Here is a 14160-nt window from a genome sequence, read left to right as displayed (position 1 = left end):
TGATATTTTGGTAGTGATCTGTGCTAAACCCTTTCCCCGGACTGGTATTTTGAGTGTCATAATAGTCTGGATGGTAGGTAAAAAATTCTTTGGCTTTTGGATTTAAGTTAGTTCTCCCCTCACTTCTCTCTTCCCCCCTTAGATGTATAAATGTATCTGTTTCAAGATCATTTGCAAAAAAATGTATCCTTTGGCTACTTTGTCAGAACGAGCTGGATACCTAAATTGTTCTTTTAAAGATTTGCTAGCCATTTGATTTTCCACTCCCTACAGACTCATTCTGCAAGCTAAGAAATTTTCCAAAAAGGTTTTAATTTGTTCCTTGCTTTTCTCCATGCAGTTTTGTGTGCCCATGTCTTGTGAACCATAAATGTTTCATGTCTGCTATTAGGTGTGCAATTTCTCTCTCCATCTCAATTATAAGACTTTTGCTTAGTACTTAAGTTGCTTATGTTGGCATCTTGCCCAACTATCTGTTTCGCCACCATTAAAATTTTAATGTTTTCTTTTTTTCTACCATTTCCCTTTTTGCCCTTTATGCCCCTCCCCACTGCGGAGATCTGTTCCACCCACACATTCTTCAGTCTGGCACTTTTCTTATATGCCAGCCTCTGTCACAGCGGGGAGGTCAAGGTGCCTGGTACACAGCAGTTAATAAATGCTTGTTGACTTGATTTTTGGCCCTACAGTTCCATAAAGCAGCAAATCAGGACTTGTGTCCCAGTTTTGGACGCCTCCCTCTATCCCTTCTGCCACAAGAGATGGTGACCCTACCCTCATCCCAATAGCAGGCAAACAGTTTGGTTCCGCAGAGCTGAAGACCCTTCCAGGACAAACATAAGTGGAATCCGGGACATCTTTTGTTTATCTATAGTGGGAGGAGCAGCGTTGGAAAAGGGCCTGTTTCGCGCCCGCGCTCCCTTCTCTAGCTCCCCCAGGGAACCTTTGGTGGGGCCACTTGTACCGCGTGGGCCCAAGTCTCCTTACCTTGGTGCCTCCGAGTCGCAGCACCTCCTCCAGAGTGAAGCCATCTTCATCTCCATCTTCCCCATCATCGTCCTCATCGTCCTCGATCGCCGCCGCTTCCCTCTCCGCCTTCCCAGGACCCCAGGGCCGTTTGGGATGAAACTCCACGCGGGGTTTCTGAGGAGCCATGGCTCTAGTCCACCTGGGCGCTTTTCTCCGTGCGTCACTTCCTCCGAGAGACGATGACGCCCTACGCTTCTTCCGGCGACAGATGCCAAGGGGGTGGGACCGAATTCCGGGAGAGCGGAAGAGCTGAAGTGTGGTTGGGTACTGCCGAGACTACAGCTTTGGCAGCCGTGGTAATTTCTCTGCGCGTGCTGCATCTCCGCGTTTGGCATGAGTATCCTCGCGAGGGCCCGCGCGAGGCTTCTGCTGCCTCCCGCCTGTCGCACAGGTTAAGACTCGGCCCCGCCCCAGCTGCGGTTGCTGCGGTAACGCGGGAGGGGGCGGGGCTTGGGGGGGCCACTGGCAGGGGAACTGTGGGAGCAACCCCGGGTCTGCCCTAGAATCCTCCCGCTTTGGAAAGTGGATGAGGAAAAAAAATGTAGTAGGATTGGCTTCTTTTGTAATCCACGCGTTCTCTTGTAGGCTTTTCCAAGTGTCATTATTAGGTGGAGGAGAGGAAGGGGACGAGGACCAGGAACTTGGGCAGCCCCCAGACCCTCTGGACCCGTCTACACCTCTCCGAGATTGGGCTGGCCAGGGACTGGAAAGGGATCTGGGAATAAAAGCTTAGAATGTTGACGTGAATGACCCTCCAGGAGCGAGGGGACTAGGCTTGGGATCTGGAAGATCCTCATTTAGACCCTTTGGGCAAGACACTCAGTTGCTGTCTACCTCAGTTTCGTCCTTTACAAAATGGGGATAACAATAGCACCGACCTCCTTGTACAGTGTTGTGAGGATAAAAATGAGAGACTCTTCCCTCCTTTATTTAGTCTCCCTTTATAGAGGGATCAAAATGCTAGCCATCTCTTCATTTGCCACCAGCTACTTACTCCATTCTTATGTTCATTGTGCCCCCTTTCAGCTTCCTTTTATGTTCTCTTCCCCATCGGATTGTAAGCTTTTTGAGGGTAGAAACTTTTTTCTTATCTGCAAACCCCGAGCCAGTGCCAGGCACACATTAGGCCTGTAATAATAATAGGTAGGTGGCTCAGTGGGTTGAGAGCCTGGCCCAGAGGAGACGTCCCAGATTCAAATTTAACCGCAGACATTTACTAGTTATGTGACTGGGTAAGTCACTTTACTCCCATTGCCTAGCCCTGACTTTGTGCAAAGTGCTTTTGGATTATCTCATTTAATAATATGCAATATACTAATATAACACGCATAATAATCTCATTTAACCATATGGTTTTGTTTCATTGTTTGTATAGTATAGCTTATTGTATAGGAGTATATTTTATGAGGTACTTTGTAAACCATAGTATAATATATAGTTTAGTAGAGTTTATTATATCATATGTTTGGTTTTTTAAAATAATTTATTTTTCCCCTATTACACGTAAAAACAATTTTTAAACTTTAAGTTTTGAGTTACAAATTCTCCCTCTTCTTCTGATCCTCACTCCCTCCTTGGTCTCCTTTAGAGGGTAAGCAATCTGATATAGATTTAACATGAAATCACATGAGATATGTTTGTAAGACACTTCACAAGTCCTAGAATATTTTATCATATAGTGTATATTTGTGAGATGCTTTACAAATTATAGTAATAGTAGAGTATAATTTATTATATAATATAATATATTTGTAAGGTGCCTTGCAAACTTCAAAGTGCTACATAAATACTATTTTTATTCACATGAAGCTTTAGAGTTTGCAAAGCACTTTACCTTTTTATTCTCATGAACCTAGAAGGTGCATATTATTAATATTCCCATTTTACAGATGAATAAACTGAGTTTTTCCGCAAGCAAACTTACCTAATGAACTCTTAAGTTCTTTCTGACCTCAAGGCCAGTTTTCTATACATTAAGCCACTATTCAGGTGATATCAGCAATAATAGAAATGGAAATTAAAGCCACTCTGGAGTCCCATCTCACAATCATCAAAGGTGGGAAAACAAGGAAAATGGTTATCATTGGAGAGTGTATCTCCATAGGCACATTAATATATTTTTTTGCAGAATAATGAATTGGCCCCCCAAAATCTGGAGAGTTGGTTACATCTTTGGCCAAAAGTCACTAAGGTCTATCACTTCCACTAGGCATATCCTCCAGAAGATCATAGGCATATGGGGAAAAAAAATTATTTGTATAAACATTTAAGTCATAGGCTTGGAAACAAAGTGAGTTTCCATAAATTAAGTAATTACTGAACAGATTATGAAATTTGAATGTGATAGAAAATTGCTACACCAAAGATATTATTGAATAATGGAGCTGAAAAGGATCTCAGAAATCAGTGATCATAAGAGATTTGACAGTTGAAAAGGACATTACAAGCAACCTGGTCCAACCTCCTCATTGACAGAGTAGAATTAAGACCTAGAAAGGGAAAATGCTTTTTTTTGCCTCAGATCCTGATTCAAAAAACAGTCCTCTGACTCTGCATTCAGCATTTTTTCTGCCTTTCCCCAACCCTATAGGTCAACATGAATCTCCTCTTTAGCAACCTTAGCTATAGGTGATCAGAATGGATGATGTTTGAAGCATATCATTCCATTTTTTGACAGAAAATATCAAACAGGTAAAATATCTTACCTGTTACACTATTATTTTAAATAGACTAAATTGTAACTAGTTCAGCCTCTGCCACCCTGTACCTTATATATGTCATTCCTAGTTTTGCCCTCTGGGGCTTTCAGATGACAGATTGAGATCATGGTCCACATCCTCCCTACTTCCCTCAAATCTTCTATTCTCCAGGCTAAACATTCCCTGTTCTTCAGCTCCTCCTGTGAGTTGGTCTCTTGTCTTCTTACTATCCTGGTTGCCATCCTCTGAACCCCACATTCCTGTATCCCCTGAATGGAGGGAGTGTCAGGCTGAAGTTCAAATCTAGGTTCAGACACTTACTAGTTTGTGACTTTGGGTAAGTCATTTAAACCTGTTTGCCTCAGTTTCCTCATTTGAGAAATGAACTGCAGAAGGAAATAGCAAACTACTTCATTCAGTTCCTTTGCCAAGAAAAACCCAAGATGGGGTCACAAAGATTTGGGCATGACTAAAAAGACTGAATAACAAAAATTAGTCAATAAAGTCCCAACTATCAAGTTAAAAAAACAGTCCAATAGAGATAATAGCGGCCCTTTCTTCAGTGTGTAGGACTCATCACTATGTCTACTTTTCTCTACTGAGGTAGAATGCACCTTCTCCAGAGACTTAGTAGATGGAGCTGAAGTCCCCCAAAGTCCACTCTCTGATGACTAGCCCTTAGTGATGATGAACCTCTTCAAATTTGTCAAAGCTGATAATAGTTTATTCCAAGTCTTTTCTTAAAATCCTCCCTAATAAGGATGTTGTAAAGCTTAAGTCATATATTGTATGCAAAATGTTTTGTGTAAATGTCAAGTAGTCAAAAGCTTTTATACTTTGTTGGACCTTCCAGAACTGACATAGACTTAAGGAACTCAATCTACACCATGATTAAGCATCGGAGTATTACTTTAAAGGAGAATTCTAGACTTGGCTGTGGTGCTAATGCAGCATAAATAATATGTGGGACAGCTAGGAAATGCAGTGGGCCTGGGAAGACCTGAATTCAAATCCAGCCTCTGACATTTTGGAGCTTTGTGACCCTAAGCAAGTCACTTAACCTAGTTTCCTCATCTATTAAATGAGTTGGAGAAGGAAATGGTAAATCACTTCAATATCTTTGCCCCTGAAAACCTCAAATGGGATTATGAAGAGTCAAATATGACTGAAAACACTAAACAGATGATATGGAATGTTTTTTGTTTATGTTATGTTTTTGTTTCTTGTTAGGCAGGGCAGAGGGAGTGCTGCCTTTTCACAAAGCAGATTAAAAAAACTGAAGAAAGTACAGTATAAAGGAATGTTATTAACTAGCTCTGGATGTATGTTTTTTTTTCCCCCTTAAAAATGTTTGCAGTTGTTCCTTTCCTTTGGAAGGTGAAATACTTCAGTTCAGGAAAGGAGTCAGCAAAAAGTAATCATGTTACCCCAATGCTTCGACATCTCACATACAAAATAAAGGCAACTGGCCCCATTACGGTGGCTGAATACATGAAGGAAGTCTTAACCAACCCAGTAAAGGTAACTAAAGTCTTATTGTTCTTCTATAGTAGCATAACCTTAGGCAAAATTATGATAGATGCAGCCCTGATGCTTTCATGTACCCTTCTTGCTATTCCTTTTAAGTCTATCAAGGCACTATTTTGAGTTCCCTGCTGATCGGTTTACTCAGCCTAGCTGAAGGTCATCCTGCCAAATATTACTTCCACATATTTAGGCCTGGCGTTTGCTGGACCTTTACTGTTCAGTGTTTGCTGCTGCTATTTTCTCCAACCCATTCATTGTAACTTTTTGATTCTGAATCTCAGGTACATTCTCTATCTTCTAAGATGTTACCTAATTAATCTCATAAACTAGGTGAAACCTATGAGATATACGAGTTCCTTGCTCTCTGTTAACATGCATTTTGGCTTATATTAAAACTTTGTAGAGATGTTATCCTCAACATTTTTAGTAACTCAGGAGTACAACTTTAATGTATTTCAGACCTTAGGATAGGAAAATATTTCTTCTTTAGGCAAATAAAATCTTTTGAGAGCAGAATAGGGCCTTTTGGATATTCAAAGATAGATAGAAATTTAACTAGCAGGGAGGGGATAAGGGAGATTCTAGAAATAGGAAACTGGACAAAAGCCAGAAATGGGAGAATACACGGTTTGTTGAGGGAATAAACTTGTGCAGTTTTGTGGACTGTGGGGTATGTTGAAGAGAGTAAGATATGTAGCAAGGTAGAATGATTTCAAATTTTAAAGGTCTGGAAAAGTTGGAAAACATTTTGAACTTTATTCAAAAGAAGATGGCTTCTGAATAAGAGCTACTGAAGATTTTTGAACAAAAGAGTGTTATGATCAGATCTACACGTGAGAAATATTTAATACTAGTGAGAAGAAAGCAAGGCATTCAGGACAAGGAGAAACCATTGGAACAGAGAGATAGGAGTCTGGGATAACTAAAGTATATTTAGGAGACACTGAGCATATTAATATGGACACCATGAAAGCTTCACTTTGAAGAATATATAAAGAGAAAAAAAATGAGAAGTATGGATTGGGACTTGAAAGTGGATAGTTTTTAGTACAAAATTAAGGAGTTAGAAATAGAAAATGGAGAATTATATAAAGTTTTAAGTTTAAGCAGGACATTTAGCTAAAAACATTTTAGGAGCTTGAATCTGTCTATGGTGGTACAGGATGGGTAAAGTTGCAAGAAACTAGGCAGAGAGTCAGGAAGCTGGTCCAAAGGGTGGGGTCGTATGGGTAGTGAAATTAAATGGAGTAGTAAAGACATTTGGGGAAAAAAGGAAAAGCCAAAGCTGCCTTTGTATTTGTTGTATGAATGAGACATGATCAGAGAATCAAAAGGACTTGGTACCTGTTTGAAGAAGAATTGATTGTTATGCAATGTTAATAGTACAATTTATTACAATTTTTCTTTTAAAGCTTTATGATTAACTGGTAAAGTTGTTCAGTGAATATATGTTTTTTTATTTTTATATGAAGCAGAGAAAGACAGTTCAGTCTTTTTGTAGAGTAGGGAACTGAAGTTTCAGCAAAGATAAAGCAAATTCTTGACTTAAGGCCAGCAGCAGAACAAGAAATAGAAGAAGTAAGTTTTCTGACTATTCAAAAAAAGGTAGTATCTAATATAATCAATAAAACATGGAAAAGATCGAAGACTGTACCTAATGGCAAAGTAAGTTGTTGTTTTACTAAAGCTAATTTCCCATACTTTTAGAAAGGATTGCTGTAATATTTTTAAATAGAAAGATCTATATGTTCTTTTTTCTTTTCACTTGATTATTTAGTGGAGGGACTGCTTTATGATTAGACAAAATCTCTTTCTCTCTCTCTCTCTCTCTCTCTCTCTTTCTCTCTCTCTCCCTCCTTCCCTTTTTCCCTCCCCTTCCTCTCCCCATCCCACACATATGTATGTGTTTTAGAAGAATAGGTTGGAAGACTACTTTTCCAAATCAAAGAAAAGCATTATCTCTCAATATGAATTTTACATTTTCCTAACATCTTTTCTTCTTCCTCAGGGCTACTATGTACACCAAGATATGATAGGAGAAAGAGGGGACTTTATTACTTCACCTGAAATAAGTCAGATCTTTGGAGAGGTAAGTATTTTATACTAAATGTAAAAGTGAATCCAATATTAGAGTTTGTTATGTGAATTGAAAATGTAAAATAATGAAACTGACTCTTTAAGGCCAGATAAAAAAGTATATTGTATATAACTTAAGGGCTATGTAGTACCTAGGTATGTGAATGTGTTCATATGCCTATGTGTTTCTACTTGTGAATATAACACACATTAAAGCTTCTTTACTATCTATCCTCTGGTCTATGTCATGGAACCACTTTATAATAAAGATTGTATTACATGAAAGTCTTCTTGGTTTTTTAATGAATCAATTTCCTTTGGCAGGAAAGATGAATCAGTCTTATACCTGATTCCAATCTGGAGTAAACATTGCTATAATGAAATTTTTGTTTCATTATATGTATAATTAGAGTCAATTCTCTTATAATGTAATATATGGGCTCCCAAAAAGTACCATCCTTTGCAAAATTAAAAAATAAAAACCATAAGGTTTGTAGGGGAAATGGGTCAAGGGACACAATACTCAAAATTTCATCAGTGACACAACTTTAAAAAAGGACAGGATAATGCACAATTTTATACATTGGAAGTTGCTAAGAAACACATAAATACTACAATAAATAATGGTGGCATCAGTGACGTGAGGCAGTTATTGGTCCTGAGAAGCTACTTGCCCTACATAGTTTACATATGGCCTAGGCTGACAAAGTATCCAGAAAGTTGGGCAGGCCACAACTCTGGTCTTTAGGCCATGGAAGGTGTATCACTATAGACCAGCTTCCTCTGCCCACAGTTCCTACTATACCAGATGATATATAAAACGGAGTCTGTAACCTTGAAGGAAGGAAGGTATCAGAAGGTAGACCGCTTGTAAGTTACTGTGAAATGGTATACTTGTCTGCACTCTCACTCTTTGAAAGAAATTGAACATAAGCAAATTCATGTTAGTTCAAATTGTTCCCTAATATATCAGTCACATTGGAACAAACTCAAAATTTCAAAACAAGTATAACTTTTGTGTGTATATGTTTAAATTTTTACATTGTGTGTGTATGTGTGTTTGTGCACATGTATGTAACTGCTTATGAGTGCCTTTCAAAATTCTTGGGGTGGGGATGGGGGGGAGGTGCAGCACGGTGGCTCAGTGGATTGAGAGCCAGGCCTAGAAATGGGAGGTCCTAGGTTCAAATCTGGCCTCAAGACACTTCCCAGATATGTGACCCTGGGCAAGTCAACCCCCATTGCTTAGCCCTTACCGCTGTTCTGCCTTAAAACCAATACAAAGTATTGATTCTAAGATGGAAGGTAAGGATTAAAAAAAAAATTGTTTAGTAGGAGGAAAATAGGTGGTTTTGTGACTTTTCATATCAAACTATATTTGTCAACATGTATATATACATATACATACTATATAAAGTGAAAGGTATTTTGAATAGGTGTATTTATTTTAATGTATTTTTTTTTCTCTCCACAGTTACTAGGGATATGGTATATTAGTGAGTGGATGGCCTCTGGAAAAAGCTCAACTTTCCAATTGGTGGAATTGGGCCCAGGTAGGGGCACTCTTACTGGTGATATTTTGAGGGTAGGTAATCTTAGGATGTCTTTAAGTTTCATGTAGTTTAATCTTGCTAACTCCCCCTTTGAATTTGTGAATGTAACTTCCATAGTTCTCATCCCCCAAGACACTGTCTCATTTTTCTATTTATTATCTCATTCTTTCTGTCTGTAAGAGTTGCAAGAGATGGAAAGGAGTTATATATTTATCAATGTTATGCTATACTTTTATGTGTGTAAAGAAGAGTACAAAATATACTTATTGTGTACTAACTTATTTCCCACCAAGTTGCTTGCATACAGATCTGACCATAGTATGATACTCTTTTGTACTTTAATTTCTGTGTAAAACAAGCCCTGTGCCTACCCTTTCAAGGTTTCATCTAAGTATTGTAAGCATCATCATCCATCCTATTTTCTTTACCAAACTCTAGGTAAAGTGAAGGGTAGAGTGGAATTAGAGACCTGACAAATTAAAAGACTTTCTTGGCCCCTGGGAAGATGGGAAGAGCCACAGCCAATCCTTGGCAAAACTGGAAGTAGGAATCTCCCTTTCATCACCTTTGTTCCTCAAAAGCCCAGTGCTCTATTTTGTTCCAAAATCCCATTGTAGAACGCCATTCAGGCCTGCCCCAAAGGACCCTAAGCTAGTCTAAGTCAGACTTCCTCTCCTCTCCTGTTCTTCCTGTCCCTGGCTGCTTTTCTTTTATGCTTTCTCAGTCTGTAACACCCATTCCTTCAGTTCAGTCTAGTCAAGTCTTAGGAAAGCAATTTGACTGAACAAATTTGCACTGAGATGTGAATGGCTCCCCTAAAATCCTCCTGTGATGCCTGACTGTGATGTGGAGGGGACCCTAGGTTACTGAAGTATAAGCTGTGGCCAGTCCTACCAAATTGGAAAGATTACAGATAAGAGCCTGGGACAGAATACTGTCTGTGATCCACAGACCACTCAAGAGCAGTTTGGAGGTTCTCATCTCCATAGAGTTGGTTACTGGAGAATAACTCTGCTGGCCATATTAACCCAATCTGGTTGGGTTATGGAAGAAGTACCCAGCCAATAAAATCACAGATCATTTCAAAGGCTGCAGAAATAGAACATTTGCGGCTTTCTGCCACTTCCTTGTTCGCTCTGTCACCATCTTTGTCCTTTGGCCTTAGAAGGAGCAGGCCTGTCGGACCAGATTGCGTTAAATCCTGGTCACGTGTTTATATCATCGTTACAGGGTCTCCTTTTTACATTACAGTTTGGCAAGCAAGGCCAGGTTTTGAATCTTCTTACTTTGGAGAAGATTTGGGAGTCAGGAAGGCAGGTTTTGGCCACAAGAAGATCAAGACCTACACAGAGGGGTGAAGTCAGTGTGGGAATAGTAGGCAGCCATTTTTGTTTCCCTGATCCATGCCAAACTCCACCTAGCAACTGAGCCAACCAATAAGAAGAGACCACAGCTTCTGGTGGGCAGGGAGCTCTTAAAGGAATGGACTTAAAATGCAAATTTTCCTTTGGAGAAGTTTTTTTCAACAACAATGGCACAAAAACTATTTCTAGCCCTGGGAGTGATGGCAATCATTTCCCAATTCCTATACATGTGCTATAACCTCATATTTGTCATTATACCTGATTATATTTTACTTTGTGCTCAATCTCTATGACAATGTCCAATGGCTCAAAGTTGAAATGGATAGAGCACAATCTTACCTTCCTGTAATAGCTGGCGTTTGCTTTTTTGTTTTTCTTTCCAGTTCTACAATTATATTATGCACTGAAAAGACTGGTTATACTGATTATAGGCAAACAGGTTTAGCCACCTGTCACTGATCTAGTGCAGAAATCCACATTGAACCCTAATGTCAAAGAGTTCAGTCCATCAAAATCTCTATGGTTAGTGAATAAGCTAACCACCCGCTAACTTCCCTGAACCCAACTTCCCAGTGTCCCCAAACTTATTCAAGTCTTGCAATCCCAAGGCAAACAGCAGATGTGTTGCAAACTACATCTCTAGAAGAAAGTACAGTAGCCAATGTAGATACACACAGAGCAGATGATTAGGACTTAAGCAAAATTGAATTCGAAGCACCAATAGTAGAAGTATTCCAAAAGCCTAATACAAATGAACTACATGTGATGATAAAAGTAGAAGAGATTTATCTAGCATTCCTTGACACGGATACCAATAACTCAATATTGAAAACATCTCCTGACAATAGCAGAATAGTAGGATCAGTACAAGTCATGGGAGCTACTGGAAGGACTCAGGGTACCCAAACTACAATCCAAAATGGTTATCCTTGGGCCACTGACAATTGGCCACACTTTTCTACTAATCCAAGAATGTCCATCCAGTCTCTTAGGGAGAGACCTACAGTGTAAAATAGGTGCAACAATCCAATGTGATCCTTTAGGGAAAATTTTTCCTGCATCTCTCCAAGGATACATTGTGTGCTTATCCACCATTATTTCTCAATACAGTGGAAAGTGATGAAGAACTGAATTCAATTTTTGCAATCCCAAGTGAAATTTCAGGTGGGGTATGGGCTGAGCACTCCACAAACATTGGGCTATTGAAATCTGCAAAACCAGTGAGGGTCAGAACTAAGGCAGGAACACCACCACGTATTCCTCAATACAAGCTTAGCAAGGAAGCCACCAAAGGCATAAGACCAATAATCAAAAGCTTGCTAAGCCAAAAGAATCATAGTACCAATAATCTCTGAATACAATACACTCATAATGCCAGTCAAGAAAACAAAACCAGACAGTCAAAGCAAAGCAGCATGGAGATTCATATAAGATTTGAGAACAGTAAACTATTTCATCATAAAGTCCCATCCCATCATGCTAAGCCCTGAAACCATATTAGCTGAAATTCCTAGCAAAGCCCAGCATTACACAGTTGTGGATCTCTGTTCAGCATATTTTTCCACCCCTATCCATGACGACAGCCAAAAAATATTTGCATTTATGTGGGAAGGAACCCAGATAACCTAGTATTGTTTACCACAGGGCTTGTCTGAAAATACAAGCCTATTTTGCAAAATCCTAAAACAACATCTAAAGACAATCATATTTAAAGAAAGCACTATAGTATACTTCATCAATGATATCCTTTTAGCCAGTCCCACAGCCAAAATTTGTCTCAGAGACAGCACTAGACTCCTATGTGAGCTATATGAGAGGGCATAAAGTATCAAAGTCAAAATTACAGTGGTGCTTGCCCAAGGTTGAATATCTCGGTTTTATATTGGAGAAGGGGACAACATAGATATCCAAGAAAAGAGAAGCTGACATCCAAAACCTCAGTGTGCCGAAGACCAAACGGCAACTGAGAGTGATTCTTGGCATAACAGGGTTCTGCAAAGAAATAGCAAAACTGTTATGTAAGAAGGAGACCCTGTAATGATGGTATAGACAGGTGACCACAACCTGGTCTGACAGGCCTGCTCCTTCTAAGGCCAGAGAACAAAGATGGTGACGTTCTCTGTCCTTGGCCAGTACAAATATCATCTGACTGCATTTTCAGATTAATGAGGTTTATTCTATGAATAATAGGAAGAGGTTGTAGGAGTGTGGGTTTCAGGTGGGCCCCTAATTCTATGGTTTCTACCTTAAGCCCCCCTCCCAACTGACTTTTGTCTTCAAAGTCTCTTCTTTCCCTGGCTGGGCTGGTGCTGCTCTGTCTTCCTGAGCTCACCAGAAAGTTCCCAGCTGTCTTATCTTTGTCATAAGTTAAACTCATACAGGATACCAAGTCTTTAGGATAAAAAAGGTTTGCTATAGGAAAATGGGGTGAAGAGTGATTCGGGCCCACCCCAGAGAGGTATGCTCTCTCTGAGGCGACCATGGCAGTTTGATTGGCTCCTCTCCCTAAGCTTTGGTCTTCTAGGCTTCTAGCAGGATTAAGGTCTTGGCAGAATGGCTCACAGGAATCAGTCTGAGGCTAGCAAGAAGTCTGAGCTGGCTCCAAGAGCTGGCTTTCTCTCCAGAGCCCTCTCTTACTCCCCCAGGCTGGCAGTTAGAACTCCTTCAGCCCCCTTTTTTTTGGATTCCAAACAGGTTCGCCTCTCACTCTGCAGGTTCATAATATTCCATGGCCCTCTTCTCTCTCTTTCCCAAATCCTTCCTTTACAGCTACTTTACTAATGCAAATTAATTTCAAGTGCTTGAAACTTTCAAGCATCTGTGTAGGTCATAGGATCACAGATTTGAATTGGGAAAGGTCTTTTGAAGTCATCTGGTCTAACTGTCATTTTACAGATGAGGAAATGAAGGCCCAAAAAAATTTAGAGACTTACCTATGGTCACAAAGTTAGCATAGGTAGGATTTGAATCTATGACTCTGCTCCAAATGTAGTGCTCATTCATTGTTACAAGATACTGGATGGAGAAGAGCTTCTTTTACATCAGGCTACTCAAGGTTTTCCTTAAGGCCCAGTATGAAACACAACAGAAAAAAAGGAATGTTTCACCAAAGGTCCTTCTATTTTCCTTTAGAAACACTTAGAGGACAGAGAAAGAGAATTGGGGGGAAAGGGAGGTTTTGGTGAGGCTTTTTTGAGGATCCTTTGCTTTGGCCTCTCCTTCTCTGGCCTCAGACTCCTAAGCCCGGGTACTCTTAGATCATTTGGCTGATAAAGGTTTCCAAGGTCCCAGATGCTGGTGACTGGGATGGAAAGTCATTGGGATCGTGGGGCTTACCTTTTCTCTCTGCTTAGAGGTTGATTTGATGGCCAAAGATGAGGTAAAGCAGCCAGACCTTGAGATCTAGAAAAGGATGGGCTAGAGAAGGCTGAGGAGAGCAGCAGCTGATTCATTCTTTACTTCTACAGTAAAGGCACGATGTATGCCTGCACACTCTACCAGAGAAGAGGCAGCAACTAATGCCCCACTTTCCTAGCATATTGATCAAGTTGTATGGTCATTTACTCATAATATTTAGAAAGTTTGATTTTCAATCTGTAGGATTTTTTGTGATTTCAAAAAAAAAAATCCAACCACCTTTTTTGTGTTGATAATATTTTGGAACTCACGAGCTTTATTGGTTTATTTGTGTGTGTGTGTGTGTGTTTTTAAAGGCCTCACTGAATATGTTATATTAGATTTTCCAGTATTATAATTGTTTTGCTTTGAAAGGGATTTAAAGCAAACAGAATGATATGGCTTAGATCCTTTTTTGAAAGTTATAGTTACTATTTCTAATAAGTAATGTTTCTGTTGTTATACCTCAAGGTAGTTGGCTTCTTGAAGCATATTTTCTTTAAAACCAAAAATAAA

At 39.7% G+C, this 14160-nt stretch overlaps 2 protein-coding genes across 5 annotated transcripts in view; one reads left to right on the top strand and one right to left on the bottom strand.

The window, feature by feature from the left end:
• The window catches only part of CEBPZ (CCAAT enhancer binding protein zeta), a 39745-nt gene extending 26026 nt beyond the window's left edge, over positions 1–13719 (bottom strand). Inside the window, exon 1 of one of the 2 annotated variants that reach the window (XM_056795184.1) lies at positions 13585–13719. Coding sequence is in view for 1 of the 2 variants with exons in the window: in XM_007477034.3 (XP_007477096.2) it covers positions 988–1155 (168 nt within the window). In the remaining variant the exon portion in view is untranslated. Of the gene's footprint in view, positions 1–987; positions 1156–13584 lie in introns of those variants that run through there. The other variant, XM_007477034.3, reaches the window with a different exon arrangement.
• Positions 1235–14160, top strand: part of NDUFAF7 (NADH:ubiquinone oxidoreductase complex assembly factor 7) — a 28556-nt gene continuing 15630 nt past the window's right edge. The window contains exons 1-4 of one of the 3 annotated variants that reach the window (XM_007477033.3): positions 1235–1325; positions 5086–5249; positions 7264–7344; positions 8806–8916. In XM_007477033.3, coding sequence (XP_007477095.1) covers positions 5160–5249; positions 7264–7344; positions 8806–8916 — 282 coding nt within the window. In that variant the 5' untranslated portion in view covers positions 1235–1325; positions 5086–5159. Of the gene's footprint in view, positions 1458–5085; positions 5250–7263; positions 7345–8805; positions 8917–14160 lie in introns of all 3 variants that reach the window. The other 2 variants (XM_007477032.3, XM_056795482.1) reach the window with 2 other exon arrangements.

This window comes from Monodelphis domestica, chromosome 1 (assembly GCF_027887165.1).
Source record: "Monodelphis domestica isolate mMonDom1 chromosome 1, mMonDom1.pri, whole genome shotgun sequence".
In the NCBI taxonomy this organism is placed as follows: Eukaryota; Metazoa; Chordata; class Mammalia; order Didelphimorphia; family Didelphidae; genus Monodelphis; species Monodelphis domestica.
Note: the sequence above shows the minus strand (reverse complement) of the source record. Positions and strands in the feature narration are given on the sequence as shown.